Genomic DNA, 20,427 nt, shown 5'->3' with positions numbered 1-20,427 from the left:
AACCACAAAAGGTTTGAGGTTCAATAGTTAACCTATTCACCCACCGATTTTCAGCTTCTTCCCATACGCGGTTTACCCTGTAGGCGTGACAACATATTGGTGTTATTTTTCGTGAATAATCGCTCATAACTCTTTGCCTGTTTATCGTATTCCAGCCAAAGTTGGTACCGAGATGCGCCTTTATATCCCCCTTCTGTGTGCCAAATTTCAAGGCAATCGGATATGGCGTTCGAGTTTTATAGCAGTTTTTGTAAGTGTGCGACAAGAAAAAGAAAAATAAGAAGAAAAAAAAAACGAAGAAACTGAGCCAATTTTTGAAGTCGCATATCTCGGGAACGCGCGAAGCGATTTCGCTCAAATTTGGAATGTGGAATGCTGCAGTTGGAGGGCATGTCCACAGCAAAAATCAAGGAAGCACTGAGCTACGGAGGTGCGAAAATTGCATTTTCTTTCTTCCTGTCAATATACTCACGGGTGTTACGCGCCGGCTTCTTGGGCCGCACGACACACTACCGTGTGTCTTGATAAAGCCTGTAGTACGTGTTATCACACTGATAACTGTCTTACCTGTAGTCTGAAACGAGCTTTATTTTTGTCTTTCCTTCAGCTTATAAAGCCTCATTTATTAATAGCTAGCCCTATACTGTTTTTCAGAGTTTGCCAAAGCACATGTGTTGGCTTGGGCTCATGCATAACAGCAAGAGCTTGCTTAGTCCACCGTTTAGTTGGACACTGAATTGCATTAAGAAAGGTTACCAGAGCCTTGGATTTCTAGCCAACTCACGTGATCGGCATTTTTAAAAAGCATACATGCAATTTTACCCCTCCCCCCTAGCGTACGGTTTGTATGTTCGTGAAACGGCTGAAAATTGTGGACCACTCCTAACAATAATAGTAAAAAAGCTGTAATACTTGCAAATTTCATGTTAAAAACATTGTGTGATCCATTTTACCTGTAATTTACCACATAATCTGACATAATTCTAGATATTGTACAATGTCAGATTACAGAGGTGACTTGATAATCCAACGGCCTCCTTAATCTAGCAAATTTATGGTTCCCATTGAGTGTCGGATTAGAAAGGTTTGACTGTGTGCCAACTTGTTTTCATACCCCAAGCTAGAGCTCGGGGTGTTTAATTAACTTTTGTCATAAAACGTGTGCTTCCTTTTAAATCTAAAGCCACTTTCGCACTGGAAATGCCATGGATGATTGCTGGTAGCAGTGATGAGAGACACTGAGGTTGTTTTTCTACACTTGAAAAGGACACAGATTGATTCCTCGTGAAATCGAAAAGGCTAAAGGCGAACTGAGCAAGGAATTCTTAACCAGCCTCAGTGTCTCTCACCACCACTACTGGCAATCGTTCATGGCAATTTTCCAGTGCGTACGTGTCTTGAAATTTAAAAGGAATTACACTACAACAAGTTTGATACTGAAATTTGATTGGCTGAAAACGTGGTCTCTAAATCTTGTAGAGCCACGCTCATGTCCAATAGAGACCACGCTCTGAGGCGATACGAAACACGATAATTACGCGCCTGTAACAATGGCAACGCATGGGCATTTAAATGGCTAGTAACAGCCGTATTGAATTAGAGGGAGGTGTAATGGGCTTGTTTGTACTAATCAACACTACATTACTTGCTTACAAGCAGCTTTCGAGGCACAACAACAGCAACAATGAGTTGTAGTCCAGTCGCTGAGTCCAGTACTTCGATACATAGCACGCGCCTGTAACATTGGCAACGCATGGGCGTTTAAATGGGTAGCAACAGCTACGCTGAGGTCCCGCCATGTAGGGAGGTGTAGAGGGCTTGTTTCTAGTAATTAGCCATACATTTCTCGTTTACAAGCAGCTGTCAACTCAAGGTACAATAACGAGTTGTAGTCTAAATAAGTTAGACGTCAAGAACCACTGGGTTCTACGGGATTTAGAAACCCTCAGGCCCTTAGTAGCACCCTCGCTGTGCTCGGGCGCTACAGCCCAGGGCCTTCTAGTTTTCTAAATCCCGTAGAACCCTGGTTCTTGACGTCTAACTATTATGTAAACGTTTTATGATGAAAGTTGATTAAACACCACAAGCTCTTGGGATGTGAAAATGAGTTGGCATATTGATCCTGGACCAGACCCTTTTTCGAGCAGACGCTTATAATTCTAATTGATAAGCGCTGTGCCGAGAAAAAGCAGTCTGGCCACGCAAGACTATTACTACTCTTTTGTGGTGGCAGTCACTACAAAATTAGTAGTGAGCGTCACTACATAAAAATAGTGAGTAGCTATTGTGTAGTGACCTTCACTGTAGTTTGTTTTTATGGTGTATGTTGTAATGTTACAAATTAAGTGATAATATTAATATTATTGCAGATGCTTGGCTGCCACCTTTGATATCACATACTTTGGAAAGTCGCGTCCTTTTTCACAGCTAATCTGTTTTGGATTAGATTTATTTATATAATTATTAATGTAGCTGTGCTATTAATAATATGGTTGACAGTTTTATACAACATAAGTAGTTTTGTGCTGTGTCTTCTAACTAGGGGCGTATCTAGCCAGAAGGTGATGGAGGGGCAGGAATGCCCCCACGAAACACTCAAAATTGTTCATGCTTGCAAAAAAGGCTAATGACCCAATGGTGGGCTAGCCAACATACGGTGTTGTATTATTGCAGCTTACATAACTAGCTATGTAACTACTTCATTACTGATTGCTACCAGTTATCACTTATCAATGGAGGTATATTTGTCGAGCATAATCGCACGTGCCACAACTGTACAACAAATTCATCCACAATCCGGTAAAACTACATTGTGAATATCCTAAAGTAAATACAATGTATCACGGTTACTTACGTACGTTAGCCACAGCCTGTGCTGCAGTCCTAGCACACTGACAGTATGACGTGTAAGTTCACTCACTTCAGCCGGCGAAAACGAAATCCCAGTTCATAACCTGTCTTGTTAGCACTTAATTTTAACCTTGTGACGGATCCGCTGGCCTGACTGACAAAGTGAAAAAAAAGACAGGCATGCCACTGCACTGCCATACGAAGATCCAGTGTGATCAACTCGAGAAAATAAACTTAGTAAGTTATGTTTAACTCTTTATCACTTTGTAGGCAGTAGGTTCGTAGCGTCATCTGCCTAGTTTCCTTTGTCACTTGTGAGTTGCGACTCCTGTGAAGTCACTTTGAGCGTGTCACTTATCTTTTTAGGTTCGAAAAATGCTCTATCACGTGAGTAATTTAGGCTAAATATAGAAGTGTGTCTATAATTTTCATTTGGTGGATTCACGAACAAGTTGAATGTTGTGTGCGCATTCATTAGCAATCCCTGGTGATACCGTGTAGTAACGCACGGTAAGCTTGTGACGGAGGTAAAAAAAAGCATTGGGGCGGGATTTCTGCTTCTAACATTAAGAGTTGGCCAATTCAGGTTGTTCATTGTTCAACATTGTAGTGAGATGTTCTAAAATCATTGTATACATATATCAAAACTTGCTATTGGGAATTGTAAACCGAAGTGGTTATAATAAAATTAGAAAAAGGTATGCATAATATGCTTTGATCTTTGGAGGATAGTAAGGTCTTTAAAATCCACTAAGAGATCTGCTAGCAGTTTCTTAAAATGGTTAGAAACCTGCTAGCAGAAAATCACAAATCTCACCTTCGATCATTGATTTGCAATTTGCAATACTCCCTCCAAGCATATTCAGGCTGATAACCTGACCAGTCATCCAGGCAAACATGTGGTTAACCACTTTATTCATTTTATAGGCATACCTAAAAGAATTCAATTATGGGAGGTACAGTCTAACATTGTACATATGTACGTTTGTTACGATGAACGGAGAAGTCCACAAATATTGTGGAAAATTCTGTTTAGTGTCCATCTATTTCTAGAGTGTTTTAAGGCTGTTTTCATCTTCTGTTAAACTATGGATGGACTTTACTAAGACCTAAATGGGTAATCTTCCTTGTAGAAATGTTATTTTGTGCTACGTGTAATGTGAGTGTGGTCCACACTTGAAACCATGCCTGTTCTTTGTGCTATTGTGGCGCTGTTGAAAGCACAACTTGTGACAACTTGTTCCCATCGTATAAGTTTCATCCACACAAGCTGCTGATTTTTTGACACACGTGTTCTTTACACTGCTGTGACGCCATAGGCACTGGCTACCATTAACCCGGCTCAACATTATCGATCACTGCCGTTTCCCAGCTGTGCCAGATCCAAGTCTAACTTGTGAAAGGAAGCAGTGTGAGCTTCGATTTTTTCAATACTTCAACAAAAGCACATTCAGTCTTCCATGATTTTTTAACATTGTGTGATGATTTCTGTATGAACATATAACCCAATCCCACAATGACTCCACCTATATTCCCATATAAAACACATAAGTTGGTTAGAGACCATGCCCTCGGATCTTCGTGAATTTTACTAAAAATCCACAAAGGTCTCTACCCTATACTTATACTGAGTTACATTGTAAAACATATGAAAAAACAGGGTTTTCCTGCTGGTTTATTGCATATCTGAATGCGTAATTTGGCAATGTAACTCTATCCTGCCTTTTCTCTTGGTCACTTCACAAACTCCTACATATCACTCAATTTGCCATTGATCAAGGGTTCTGATGAGCCACACCAGATCTCCATAAATTAAAGCATGCGAAAGTTATGGCACCGTGTTTAATGGACAGTGTCATTTTCATGTATATTTTATGTTACAGACTTTTATAGTGTATGGTAAATGTTTTGATATGAAACCTGGCCTGTTTATTACATATTTGTAATCTACTTAGCCAAGTGCATGCTCTGGCAAAGTTTCAGTCAATAAATTCATGACTTACAGTCCTAAAAAGTAACAAAAACAGAAAAATTGAAGTATAAGGAAATAAATTACAGGTGCTCACTAAAACAGTTGTAACGTATGAGCAGAGTGAGATATATATGCAGAGTTAAAATTTGAACCATCGTGTACGCGTGTTTGCTATGATTAGGAAAGTTAATTACCGGGTATGTTTTTCCTTTCAATACCAACTTTTTAGGCATGAAATCACCATAAATAATCTATGTGTTTTATGAGTTATTTACCCTGAAAAACGTTCACAGTACATTCATAGTGTTGGGAAATTCATCACAATACTCCATGAAATGCCTATGAATCTATACACATAGGTGACATCAGTGACCCTCATGTAAATTTCTTAGTGTAGTTGAAAGTGTATGGTAGTAGTTTCACGATCAATTCATATGGTTTCATGGAATAATCATTCATGTTTTCAATATTAATTCATGGTATTTTCATTTGGCAGTTCTGTAACAAATGCCCGTAACTTATGTATCCTTAGGTATGCTGCAACGAAATAAACATTTTCAAACTCCTCTTAAGTAGGCAAAAAAGGTGATATCCACGTTTTTGTTGTTAGGCCCTATCTTTACTAGCGCTTAAAATACGCAAGTGTTTCACCCATTGTGTTACAAGCATAGTGAAATCATCACACCTACCATGAATTGACACCTTGAACTGTCAGTGAAGAGAAATGGGAGACAAAGCTAAGTCAATGATGTGTCCATTGTATATACTGGCAATACTGCAGTATGCCAAAAGGTACCTGTTGGGCTGAAGCGACATCTGCCTTAACCGTTATTGTCTGAAGATATAAGGCAATTAGTCTAGTAAAAAAAAAATTTTGAATTATTGAAGTATTTCGGGTTGTGCTGAAGGCACTTTTGGGCTTAATTATGCATAACCAATACTACAAAGGTTTTTGGCTTTGAGAAATTGGCAAGCTTCCATGATCCCTAATATATAGTACTACCCTGATGTTTTGTACCACAAAATTTACACTTAAGCTATATGTCGGGTTTTTGTAGGATCTGGTCCGTGTTTTATTTAGTACTCATAATTATGATGTTCAATAGTTGCTAAGAATCTGTGGTGTTTGGTGGTTAGCTTCATGTAAGCTTTCAGGCATGCTGTGGTTAGCCACAAAAATGTGCAGAAGCCATTGAAGACCATGTATGAACACAAACTCTTGTCATACAGAAACTAAAGAGGATGCACAAACAGAACTGGGAAGTACATTGATTTTTACACATTTTAAAGGTTGTTTGCTGATCATATATAGGTTATACTGTTGGCTAGTTACAAGCTTTCAATGGCTTCAATACATGTTAATTGGCATTCAAAGCCATCAAGTGGTTACATAATATGCAATTAATGCTAACTACATTCCCAGACGCTTTTACTAAACTCCCTAATACTTGACTCCATAAGATTGCCTGCTACTGTTGTTATAAGTAACCACAATATTCACACAGAAGGCTTCACTTCGCTTTACTATATATATATTCACTGGAAAATGAAGGCAAGCTGATGTCTCATGATTAGCTATAGAGCCATAACTTTGCATCACAAAATTATCTTAGAATGTGTAATCATAACTTCCTTGCTCCTGACAATGTTGTCACATTTAGAAAGACAGTTTCAACAAATCTGAGTGAAGTACACTCATGCTCCAATAGTATGTGTACATTTTCTGTTCTGTGGAAGTGATTATGTAACTACTGTGACATCGGGTGTTATTGTTCTAAGAACAAATATCTACAGTTGTTGACTGAAGTTGATCACCTAAATTATTAGTGCTAGGTCACTGTCAAGTCTCTTCTATCATGAATTTGTTTCATTTTGCTCACCCCAAGTTGAGGATACCAAAGTCTATTATTAAAAAATGGTTAGATGATGTTGCCTCTGCCAGTATTCCTGCCTCTCAAGAATATTTCTGGCAAGATCAGCACTGTAAAGAGTGGTCCACAAAATAGATAGTTAACTATAATAGATTTAATTCTTTCTCTCGATCCTTTATTTTTCTTGTAGTTTTTTCTTTGTACCTTGCTATGCCTACAGCAGCGTTGAATCCGGGTCAGGTCAACCGGGTCACATTTTCTCCAGATCATCTGGGTCTGACCCGGTTTACAAATTATCCGGGGCTGACCCGGACTGGATCACGTGAGAAACGAAATTATTCGTTTGACGAGGTGGAAACTTATAAGTGCTAGTTGCGTAGCTCTTTTGTGAGCCACGCCCACTTATCGCATTACAAACAGACATTCAGCCACGCCCATTTATTAGTAAGTGCAGTCTGTAGCACGGAACTGTGTCCGTTGCTGTCTGCAAGCTTACGTGGAGCCATGCCCACTAATTGATTATTGTACAAGTTGTATATAGTCTAGTCTTGCAGCAGGATAAGTACTTTTGTGAGCCACACCCACTTCAATATATCGGGAAACTGTAATACTACGTATGCGCGAAGCCACACCCAATTGCTGTCTGTAAACTCACAGTAGCTACGTGAAACCAAAACCCACTGACTGATTTTAAATTATAAGCTTACCGGCTTAGTTATCACAAAACTACTCGTTTACTCAACACGAATCGAACGCTCAAAGCGTAGTCTCGCTCACACGAGACTACCCGAAACATAGCTCTTATCGCATGCCTTGGCTTAATTAATCCGGGTCAATCTGGGTCACATCTGGGTCAAATCCGGGTCAGTGGGTCATCCGGGTCAGCAGTAGTGACCCGGTTTCAACACTGGCCTACAGTGGTTCTCTATGTGGTCCACTTTGTGGTCGCATGCTGCCCATGGATTCATATGCCTTTTTTCTTATTTGTTCTATATTCATGGTTTTCTGCCTTTTCAGCCAAATAGTCTCACTATTCAGCTATTAACATGCCATAGATCATTAAAATTAATTTTGGTGCAGGCATCAGGAAACCACTTCTATAAAAGGCTTCAGAGAGATCTTTGTTTCCAGGCTGTTTTATTTTATGCTGAAGCTGCAAATATATTTCTCTAATTAATGTTCCTATACATGAAAAGGACTCTGACTCTGTCACGTTACTCTACACAGTTAGAAATGTTTATATCTCAAACAGTTAAGTGCTATGTTGTTCCATTGTAGAGAAATTAGGCGGCATAGGTTTCATTTCTCAACTTGTTACTGTTAATGTACACACTTGACCTATATGACATTCTCTTTTTCATAAAATCTATCAAAGACCTTTCAGAATCGTTCAACATCAGGAACTACATATTTAGACTTCTGTCGTGTGAGCACAACATTTCATGCTAGCATAGAAAAATGAAGGCTGTATCAGGGGAATATATAGCCAGGATGTTTCTTGGGGGTTTCCACCAGCAATACTAAGTCTTGGGTGCAGCCCCCAGCTGCTGAGGGACATCAAATATTTTAATGGTCGAATACTCAGCAGATTGCTATATTCCATGTGTGAATTAGCATATAAATATGATAGTGAATCAGTTATATTTGTATAACCCCTGGGAAACAGCTAGCTTGTGGGCCTACATAAATCCACTGATAGACATGTATTTGGGAACCTATATTAGGAAACCAGGCGTGCATCTCCATCCAGCTACATATGAGCATACATATGCATCTGTATGGTTAAAATGAAACAAACAAGAAGTTTATGTTGTGTTGTGCTAAAACCTAGGCACCGTACAGCCAGGTGGAATTAATTGCATGCTATTACTTATTTTAGCTAATTAGTTTAGTTTTGTTGTAATACATGGCATTACATTGTATGCACAATCAATATATTATTTATGACTGTAAGTTTTTATTTTGTAATTCATTAATTATTTAGTAATTCTGTAATTATTTTGCTATTCACTGCTAAGGAAGCATGTCAGACTCAACAAACTGCTTTTAACTACAAATAATACACAGAAGTGTCTTCTTCATTGTGTTATATTTTCTCTACAGGATTATCTTATGAAGGCAAAGCCTCAAAGCTGAGCATTCGCATATGTAAGGGACTGACTTCCTTTGAATTCATATGTGACCATATCTGCAACATGTTCCTAATTTTACAGCAGAATTCACCAAACACAATGTATGACGTGCTTATAAATTATTATAAAGTACTTTAACTTATGAATTCTGTTTCACATTGAAGAAAAGTGCTAATGACAAAAATCTTATTATCAACATGTTCCCCAATGCAAAGGAGTTAAAAGCTTTTGTGTAAGATGATGCATTGGACATGTGGTTCACTCACATTTTTTATTGCAGTTTTTGCCTTCACCCTGAAGGACTTGTAAGGCATAACTATAGATTTGCCCATTTATGGGGAGCGTGATACTTAAGTTAAAGTACGTCTCCATATAAGACCATCTGTAAGTTATAGCCGTTTAATTGAGCTCCTGTAGTTTATTATCCATGCTACCACTGTACAAATCAATCTTTCTGTGGTTACTACTTTGTAGTGCTGTAAGTTCTAAAGCTCTTGGCTTCTAGGGCTGAAACTTTAGTTGACCATTGCTTTCGCACAACAAAATGGAATTTGAGAAATGTGTGAACATTTATGTGAGATTTGTGCAAATCCAGTCACATACAGCTTATGCATGCATGTACATAACTATTAAGACATGTGGTAGTGTTTTAACCCAAGAAAATGGTGTGCCATTCTCGTGTGTTACAATAAAAACATGTTTCAAACACATACGTATATTTAGAAAGCCGAAATCTGACTAATTCATATACTGTACACTTCAGGCTGACAATATACAGTGACACTAGGTATTGTTCACAACAGGAAGCATTAATTAACTTGTAAAATCCCCTAACTTTTGTTCTTTCTGCATGGTAAGCTATATGTTTTGTTTCACATGTGTAGGTGATGATTGTTTGGATGTCAATGAATTGACAGTGTTTAGAGAATACTATGCAAAGTTGTGTGATACAATGACAGACATTGATGATCTACTGAAGTATTTTGTGTCAGAGGAAATTATCACCATCAGTGAAGAACAGGAGATTAAGAGTTCTTCAGAAAGAGTTCGAAATCTATTGAGATATATTGCAGGACCTCTGTAAGCTGGTGACAGTAAAGGATTTTATGTCATGTTGAAGATAATGAAGGAGTGTGGAACTAAAGCTACCCAACGCTTGGCTGAAGTTATGGCTTCCAGTATAGTACCCAGTGCGAATATTCCTGAAAGAAATGTCTTAGAGGAACAAAGTGAGAGTTAGTATAAGTTTACGAAATAATTGTGTAACTATACGTTGTATGTAATTTTAAAGAAAAACACACATAGCCACAAATAGCAGTTGAAAAGGTATAAATCATAGGTGATTTGTAATGCAGCCTTCCAAAAAGAAGTTAATTGACATTGCAGCCAATTCTTGGCTGCCATCTTTGATTTCACTTTTTTTTCACCCTGGCTTTTTGGGGGCTGCATTCTTTTTACACCTTGGCTGTTTTAGTTTAGATAACACTTATTTTTGTAATTGCATATACCAAAGCTGGCCTCTGGCCAGCATTGAACTTCCTTTTGACTTAAGGTGGCAGTCAAGCAGCTACCAGGAAGTTCGCCAAGTGGAAGTCATACAAAAATTCTATACCACATTCAGAGATGGGGTAAGGCGTTACGTAATATATATTACAATTTGGAATTTAGAGTATTATAACGTGCTACTTCGGCTGGTAGAGTAATATAACTTCAGTTACTTAGGAAACCAAGTACTCCGTTACAAGTAACGCTCTGTTACTTGTAAATTACAAGCAACTCTTCGTGACACACGTAACGCTTCGTTACAAGTTAATTTGTAGCGATGCGTTAGCTACTCGTGCAAGTAACGCTTCGTTACTTTTCATTGCTAGCCGCAGTAACTTACATGTTTAAAGAGTAGTAGCTAACAATCCATCAGCATTGAATGCCCCTTTGTGCCAGTTTATGGGCTCTGCCTATGTCAGAAATCTAGACAGACCACGCATATCCTATATACCACGTGACTGTATTGGCTACACTATTTAATGCGCACTATGTGTGTGAATACACGTGGTTACTCGTGCTGATGTCGGAAGTTGAAGAAGTGGTCATCGTTGCAAGTCAGGCTAGCGACAGTAGTAGCAGTAATACAGGCACTAGAACTAGCAAAGGAGTAAAGGAAGCTACATTGTATCATTGGAAGTATAGCCACTACTTCAAAGTAGTAGAGGAAGGTGATAAAAACCTAAGAGCTCGTTGTACTCTTTGTTCAGCCAGTGCCAAACCGCTCTCCTGTGCCAGGAATACAACTTCCAATTTTAAGAAACACTTGGATTCTGTTCACAAAACCGTGAATCTGGTTGCCATCTTACCAGAGACTGTGAAGCGTAAGAGATCTGCAGAGGACGATGGAGGTAATGAGGCTAAAAGACAGGCAACACTGGATAAAAGAGGTGTATCATCAGAAGAAGTTAGGAAGCTATTAATGGAATATATCATTGATGATATGCTACCTCTGACAACAGTAGAGTCCCCTGCTTTCAAAGAGTTGATCAACGAGCTCTCACCTCGCCCTGTACAGTTACCTGACAGGAAGACGCTATCTTCATACATAGAACAGGCGTATGATGCAATGATGAGACTGATCAAGGAAACTTTGGGCACAGTAGAGAAAGTTTCCACTACGGCTGATGTCTGGACTGCACACCATAGAAGTTATCTAGGTATGACTGTCCATTGGATCAATGAAAAATCTTTAAAAAGGCAGAAGGCAGCCATCGCTTGTATTCGTATTACTGGGTGTCACACTTACGATATCCTGGCAGCAAAGATCGAACAAGTCCACAGAAGCTTTGGGTTCCATGGTGAGATCAGTGCTACAGTGACTGATAATGGGTCAAATTTTGTGAAAGCCTTCAACACTTTTTCTGTGCAGGAAACTGACCTTGACGACACTGATGAACATTCAATTACAGATAATGATGGTGTAGTGCTAGATGACGATGTAACCTTTACATACTTGCATGATGTAGTGATACTGGATCAAGAGGATGATGATCTGACACAGGTTGAATACGAGCTTCTTCCACACCAGCGATGTGCATCCCACACTTTGAATTTAGTAGCTAGTACCGATGTTGAAAAGCACTTGCTATCATGTACCTTGTCAAAAAGTCTCTATAGAAGTTCCTTTGGAAGGTGCATAGCACTGTGGAACAAGACGAGGAGATCAACACTGGCTGCAGACAAGATGAGTGAAGAAAAAATTATTGGTTCCATTACCAACGTGTTGGAACTCGCAGTACGATGCTGTTTCTAGAGTGATTGAAAACCCATCTGCAACCCTGAATGAGTTATGCACTAGCATTAGTCTTTGAAGTTTTACAGAGAAGGAGCTGGTATTTTTGAAGGAGTATTGTGTTGTTCTTGAGCCACTTTCAAGAGGATTAGACATCCTTCAAGGAGAGGACTGTTGTTATTGTGGCACTTTGCTTCCAACACTTCAAACAATTGTCAAAAAAACAAAAGCTGAAATACCAAATTTATCACCAGCAGCAACAAGGCTTGCGTATGCCATTGAGAGCTCGATTAAGAGGAGGTTTAGTCACGTCTTTGATTCCAAAGAAGCCATAATTGCTGCACTTGCATCACCTAAGTTTAAGGTGAAGTGGGTTGATTTGCAAGAAAAGAAGGATGCATACAAACAAATGATGATAGATGAATTGCGTGCCCTAGAAAGTGTCACTGTAACTGAAGAAGATGGTACAAGTGGTTTGAATACAACACAACACAATGAGAAGAAAAGGGATTTTTACGAGTTCGATACTGATGATGATGAACAAACAGAAGATGATGTAGAGAATGAGGCTGTCGAGTACGTACTTTAAGAATGCAAAAAGTCTTGATTGCTTGAGTAAATATCTGAAAATTAAACAGCTGTTTTTGAGATACAACGTAACTATACCATTAAGTGCTCCTGTTGAAAGGCTCTTCAGCCTAGGCAGTCTTGTTTTGAGCTCAAGGCGCAATAGACTAACAGATGGCAAATTCGAGAGAATCCTATTAATGAGATACAACAAACATTTTGTCAAGCTCCTTTAAGCTGGAAGCTTATTTAGTCAGGACTGTCTAACAAGAACCAATGTCATTTAGCTTTTTAACACTACTGTTGCTTATGTATTTCAAATTCAATATTTGTGATTTTAAACTACAATGCATATTAATAATTTTAGTAATGGTGCAAGTTCTTCATAATAATGTAAATAAGAGTTAATTGGTAACTATTATGTAGTATTGGCTTAATAATTATGTTAACATTTAATATGGTACTGGTCCTCTTCCATAGCTCAGAACACCTCCAATGAACTTGATGCCAGCACTTCAACTGCAGTTCTTTGTACCACACCACACCTGAAAGGTAGTAGAGTTATTATTAGCCTTAAAAAATTACGTGATGCCATTCACACTATTACCTGTCACACTGCTGCTTGCCGAACTGATCGGTGAAGTGAAGCATGATGGCCTTGGTTGCATTCTATTAGCAAAATGCAACAGATGCAGTGAGGAGTTTAAACTCAGATCATGTAACAAAATAGATTTAACAAGGGAGGACAGTACGAAAAGGACAATATATCAAACAAATGTAACAGCTGTGATGGGCCAGATGTCTACTGGTGGTGGGTGTAGTTGAGCATAGTGGGTATACCATCACTGTCAAAGTCAGTGTTCATTCGCATCAAAAGATGCTTAGTATCCTCCTTTGAATATTACCTCAATGAGTTGATGTTGAAGGCTGGACAGGAAGAAAAAATTACCATACGTAATCAAAAGGACCATCAAGAAATACCTAATAGGGTGATTGCACTATTAGAGTATCTCGATCAATCATTTATTACATGTATTTGGTTTCATGGTATAACTTGAGTGTTTTTTTTTATTGTGGATTCTTTTAAACCACCAAAAGGTTTCTCTACAATGATTAATCCTCTTTTCAGCTTATTCCTATAAGCAGTTTGTCTAGTAGGCGTGGCAACGTGCTGTACTAAACGTTTGTATTAACAAAACTCAATCGCATGATTGTTGTACACTGTTAGTTTTTGCTTAATAGTCTTAATTTTGATATCTTTCAAACCACTAAAAGGTACTCCTAGAATGGTTAATCTAACTACAGACCAATTTTCAACTGATTCTTTGAAGCAGTTTACCCTGTAGGCATAACAGAACTTTAATATTATGTTTTATGTGAATAATTGGTTATCAAGACACACGATAGTGTGTCGTGCAGCCCAAGAAGCTGGCGTGCCACACCGTGGGTATATTGACAGGAAGAAAGAAAATCTCATTTTCACACCTTTGTATCTCGGTGATATCTTATCCGATTTGAACCAAATTTGCTGCAGAGTTGCCCGCCAGCTAGGGGAGTCCACATTCCAAATTTGAAGGAAATCACTCAAGCCATTTCCAAGTTACAAACAGCCAAAGTTTCGGTTTTTTTCTTTGTTTTTTTCTTCTTCGTGTTTTTGCACACTTGCAAAAATTGCTATAAAACGCAAATGCGTACTCCGATTGCCTTGAAATTCGGCACACAGAAAGGGAGTCCAAAGGCGGATCCTAGTATCAAATTTGGTGCAAATCCGATGAACAGTTAAGGATTTATGACCAATTATTCGCGTAAAACAAGATCACTTTGTTGTCACGCCTACAGGGTAAACCGCTTCATGGAATGAGTTGAAAATTGTTTTGTGGATAGATCAACCATTGTAGGAGTGCCTTTTGGTTGTTTGAAAGTAATCAAAATAAAGATCATGGAGATATGACACGAAACCGAAGGTGTGTAACAATTGCGCGATCAAGATTTGTAAATAAAAATACCAATAATTTTCATGCCTACCAGGCAAACTGCTTAGAGCATTCAGTGAGCTGAAAATTGGTATGTAGCTGGAATAGTCATCGTAGAAAGTCCTTGCAGTAGTACAGAACAATAGGATTACAAACCACTGAGATATGATTCGAAAGCCAACTCCGTGTAGCAAATGCGAGATCGAGATACTCTAATAGAACAGTCACCCTAATAGAGCATTCAACTAGTTCATGACTTACTCCATTATAGATTTCTATTACATTGCAAGTTATGCTGTAGGGAGTTCAGCAGCTACCAGTTAATATTGTAGACAGTTCAACTACAAGCAAGTCACCTTGCAGAGAGTTCAGCTACAAAGAAATCATCCTGTAGAGAGTTCAGCTACAAACAAATCACCCTGTAGAGAGTTCTAGCTGCTACAAACAGATCGCCCTGCAGAGAGTTTGGCTACAAAGAAACCATCATGTAGAGAGTTCAGCTGCAAACAAATCACCCTGTAGAGAGTTCAGCTACGAAAAGATCACCCTGTAGAGAGTTCAGCTAGAAGAAGTCACGGCCTTGTAGAGAGTTCAGCTACAAAGAAACCACACCATGTAGAGAGTTCAGCTTCAAACAAATCACCCTGTAGAGAATTCAGCTACAAACAAATCACCCTGTAGAAAGATCAGCTAGAAGAAGTTACCTTGTAGAGAGTTCAGCTACAAAGAAACCATTCTGTAGAGAGCTCAGCTGCAAACAAATCACCTGTACAGAATTCAGCTACAAACAAGTCACCCTCTAGAGAGATCAGCTAGAAGAAGTCACCTTGTAGAGAGTTCAGCTACAAAGAAACCATTCTGTAGAGAGCTCAGCTGCAAACAAATCACCTGTTCAGAATTCAGCTACAAACAAGTCACCCTCTAGAGAGATCAGCTAGAAGAAGTTACCTTATAGATAGTTCAGCTACAAACAATTCACCCTGTATAGAGATCAGCTAGAAGAAGTCACTTTGTAGAGAGTTCAGTTACAAAGAAACAATCATGTAGAGTTCTGTAATAAATATATGTATTATTTGTACATTTACTGATAAAATCAGAAATATTTAAAGTATTTAACATCTGCTTCATCTTTTCTTCTTCCTGTGGTAAAGAAAAAAAGATAGGTTAAAAAGCCCCAAAGCCAGCCATAGGCCGGCTTTGGTGTATACAAATACAAAAAGATATGAAATCTAATCCAAAACAGCCAAGCTGTAAAAAAAAGTGCGGTCCTCAAATAGTGTTGGGCGATATCACATATTTAATCTAGATATTTGTTACCAAATAATCTAGATTTTCGATTTAATCTCGATATTTGTAACATTATGTAAATGATTATTGTAACCAGATAAAAACAGTAAAAGAACATAAAGTCTTATAAATTAGTAGCTAAAAAGGTTAACATGTTGACCTTCTCAGGGTTTAGTAAGGATCGTTTATCAGTAACATTGTTTCCTGAAACGCTAAATAATCGTTCAGATGGACAGCTGGTGGCACAAATGCACAGATATTTCCTTGCTAACACTGACAGGGTAGGGAAAGAAGCAAAATTTCTCCTCCAACACTTTAATGGGTTTGAATCTGCATCTGGCTTTGGGGACTGCAAGTAGGTTTCAATTTCCTTCTTCACCTTGTCTTCCAAACTAGTCCTACTGCCAGTGTCAGCACTTCTGCTTTCTGTGGTTTGTTTAAGGATACTCCCCAGAGTAACTTTTTTCTTCTTTGCTGGAGGCTCATCTGTCCCATCTGTGGCAATTGTTAAGTCTACTCTAGCATCTCCATCTTCTCTTTCTTTCGTAGCTATTGTCATAGCTTCAACAGTTATGCTATTCTTGATTGTACCCAAGTCTTTACTGTCAATGAAATTGGTTTTGAAACATGGGTCTACAAAGCCTGCCATATCAAGTAGTTTGTTAACCTCGGGATCAGTATACTTGTCTTCTAAGTAAGCCATGACTTTAGACTTGATATCCTTTGTAAGCTGAACATCGTCTTCTTTGACAGATAGAATATCTGTACGGAAATGACCTAGTATTGGTTTAATATGTAGCTGACACTGTGACATGCTTTTCAGCAGATAAAACATCAGTAAAGTTCTTTAAGGCTGACAAAGCATTGTTAACACCATTCAAAACTTCTTTGTCTTGCCAGGTAGGAACTAAATGGCATGTATTTTTGTCTTTGCTAAGTACTTGACGAATAGCATCTTCTTGTTCTATTACATGCTCCACCATCATTTGGTTAGATCCCCACCTTGTTGGACAATTAGTAACAAGTGTATGCTCTGGCAGGTTCAGGCTTGTTTGAATGGCAGATAAGTCTTGTGTTTTTTTTAAAGCTGTGAGAAAAGGCTGAGGCTATTTTTTTACATAATCCGAATGCCCTTGCCACACGATCATCCCCTTTTGTTGAATTTGTCACTGCTAAATTCAGATTGCGTCCGAAACAGGAGAGATGTGTCCAATTCAGCATGCTAACTGCGGAAAGGATATTGGATCCATTATCAGTGGTGATGCAAACTTTCTTGGTTTCATTCAGTCCCCATGATTTTAGTGTTTCACATAAGCCCTCAGACAAGTTTTCACCTGTATGTGATTCAGGGAAGTAGAGAGTTTGAAGGCATTTACTTTGAATTTCCCAGGTCTCATTAATGTAGTGAACAGTGAAACCCAAGTACGGATCACTAGTGTTGCTGGACCATAAATCTGTAGTTGATGAAAAAAATTCAGCTCCATGTATACTTTTCAGTACTTTATCTTTGGTAGTGTTGTATAACCCAGGTATGGCAACACGAGACATGTAGTTGCGGCTTGGTGGCTCAAAATGTGGATCAAACGTTTGTAACAAGTGCTTATATCCAGGTTTCTCGACTGAGTATATTGGCATCATGTCTTTTGTGATACAATAAGTGACAGCATCTGTTAATTTCTGTCATTTTTTCCTATTATGGGGATAACGCTGAAATTTAGGCACACTTTCAAGTATTGTCATCTGCCTTGACTCCGTAGAAGCTTTCTCTTTATCATCATGGGACTCAGTTGTTGACTCATTCTGAAGATCTCTTACTGACTTGAAAATGATAGGGTGGTGTAATTTGAGATGCTGAAATAAATTAGTAGTGTTGGAGCCCTTAGTTGCTACTGTATTATAACACTTCTTGCAGACAGGCTTCTGTAGATCATTGGGCTTACCATCACCACCAGGAACAAAACCAAAATAAGACCAGACAGGTGATTTAGTTTTCCCTGGCTTTGAAATTAAATTAACAGGATTACTAATAGATGTGTTAGCACTGTCACTGGCCATTTCACCTGCTGCATGCTCACTACCTGCCATTGCACCTGCCACGCTCACTCGCTACTGGCCTTTACACCTGCCACTGGCCTTTACACCTGCCACGTGTACAGTGTACACAACACAACAGCTCATTAATTGAAACACAATGTGAAAACCACTAGTAGACAAATTAAGTTGTTGGCGCTCCAGCTGCACTAATCAAAAAGTCGATGTTGGCTACATAACAAGATGTATAATCGATTAGTGGCAAATATCTAGATTAATTGATTAATCGATTACTCTATTAATCGCCCAACACTACCCTCAAAAAGGCTATGGTGAAAAAAGATGTGAAATCCAAGGTGGCGGCTTTTTTCACCATAGCCTTTTTGAGGGCCACACTCTTTTTTTACAGCTTGGCTGTTTTGGATTAGATAATATAACTCTGTGAATCTTGATCAGATTTCTACCAAATGAGACGATTTGCTCCTTTAAGTGTGCCAAATTTCAGCTTGACTGGCATACATGTTTGTGTTTTATAGTGGCTTTTGAAAAGTGTATGAAAAAAGTAGTAGTAGTAGAAGAAAATGGGAAAAAACTGAACCTTTGGCTGTTTGTATCTCGAAGATGGCTGGGGCAGTTTCCTTATGTGAACTCCCCTACCTGGTGGGCATATCTATAGCCAAATTGATTCCAATCAGTTAAAGAGATTACAGAGCTACATATGTGCAAAAAAATGTGTTTTCTTTCTTCCTGTCAATATACCCATGGTGTGGCGTGCCTGTCCTGGGCCACACAACATGCTACTGTGTATTTTGATATATCATACAGCTGTACATTAGGGATCATGAAGGTTTGCACTTTCTCACAAAAACATTATATTGACCTCACAGTACAGTACCTTCATGGTGCCTTGGCAGTATTGGTGAGGTATAACTGAGTGATAAAGTGCTTTCAGTAAAAGATAAAAAGCTTCTAAAATTACTCAGTGGGGTTTTCTACTGATTGACTGACCGACCAACCGACCGTGATACCTACAGACAAACATATCTCGATAACGGCTAAGGCTACGGGTATGATTTTTCACTGTTTGATGTTGTTTCAGCCCAATAGGTGCCTTTTGGCATGCCACAGTACGAACATTGCATGCATTGTAGACTTACCTTTGTCCTCCTTTGTGTCCCATTTCTCTTTGCTGCCAGCTCGAGGTGTTAATTCACAGTAGAACTGCAAAATGGCTTCCCTACCTTTTCACTATTTCAGTAATTGATAGTTGGGGCACACATTCAAGCAAAAACTAATAGTCTGGCACCATTCTTTCTTCTAATGCGGTATGCAGCCATAATTATGTTACCAAAAAAGTTTACAAAAAAACTATAAGGAAAAATTGTAAGTTTGAGTAGGGATCATAGAAATAGAAAGTGATAAACAAAGAACACCTGCAAATATACTAATGGAGATTTTATCCTTAATTAAGTTATGGGTATAGACTGAAGTAGAGATTAAATGTCCATCAGTATATCTGCAGGTGGAGGTGACCTCCTTTGTTTACTTTTCATTTCTATGATATTTAATCAAACTTCTAATTTTCCTTGTGTACTTATATGTGTGCATAATTATATATTTATTCTGTCTTGCATACACAGGTAACATCAGTGACAGTTATCCTAAAGAATTGACAGTGTTTCAACAATACTATGCAATTTTGTGTAACACAGTGACAGACATTGATGATCTACTGAAGTATTTTGTGTCAGAGGAAATAATCAGTATAAGTGAAGAGGAGGAGATTAAAGGTTTTTCTGTCAAGTCAGAAAAAATTCGAAAGCTGTTGATAAATATTTCAGGTCCTCTGAAAGCTGGTGACAAAAATGGTTTCTATGTCATGTTGAAGATAATGAAGGAGTATGGTACTAAGGCTACTCAAGTTTTGGCTGAAAAGATGACCTCAAGTATAGTACTACCTAGTGTGAAACTTTCTGCAGAAAATGTCTTAAAGGAACAACATGAAAGTTAGTTAGTATTTACAAAATTGCATGTAGACTAAAAGTTGACATATCTATAATTATGTATTAGTTATACCAGTAGCACATCGAATCCTATGGACAAGGGAGCATGTAACTCCGTAAACAGCAAAATTCAAACATGGCTGCCGTGTACTATAATAAGTAACTTTTAAAATTTCCTAATTAGGATAATATACGGAAGCGATGATCTTCCTATCAAAGCAGCTTTGCATAAGACGATGGAGTAGTAGCCCATTCAATGTATCCCTGTTGCATGTAAGAATGATGTAACCAATTACATACTTAGTAACACTGGACGCCATGTTTGAATTTTGCCCTTAGTATTGGTAGTGTACGGAGTCACATGCTCCCTTGTCCATAGGATTCAATGAGCTCCTGGTTATACCAAGGACACAAGTGCCGTGGTATAATTAATATGTGCCACATGGGACACATGTGGGAAACTG

General features: G+C 38.5%; 1 protein-coding gene across 2 annotated transcripts in view; it reads left to right on the top strand.

Moving 5' to 3' along the window:
• Nucleotides 1-20,427, top strand: part of LOC136250953 (uncharacterized) — a 48,161-nt gene that overhangs the window by 11,846 nt on the left and 15,888 nt on the right. Inside the window, exons 2-4 of one of the 2 annotated variants that reach the window (XM_066043306.1) lie at nt 8,797-8,841; nt 9,710-10,054; nt 19,601-19,966. In XM_066043306.1, the coding sequence (XP_065899378.1) occupies nt 9,937-10,054; nt 19,601-19,966 (484 nt within the window). In that variant the 5' untranslated portion in view covers nt 8,797-8,841; nt 9,710-9,936. The remainder of the gene's footprint in view (nt 1-8,796; nt 8,842-9,709; nt 10,055-19,600; nt 19,967-20,427) is intronic. The other variant, XM_066043305.1, reaches the window with a different exon arrangement.

The sequence above is a fragment of the Dysidea avara genome, chromosome 3 (assembly GCF_963678975.1).
Source record: "Dysidea avara chromosome 3, odDysAvar1.4, whole genome shotgun sequence".
In the NCBI taxonomy this organism is placed as follows: Eukaryota; Metazoa; Porifera; class Demospongiae; order Dictyoceratida; family Dysideidae; genus Dysidea; species Dysidea avara.
This window is presented reverse-complemented; position numbering and strand designations above follow the sequence as displayed.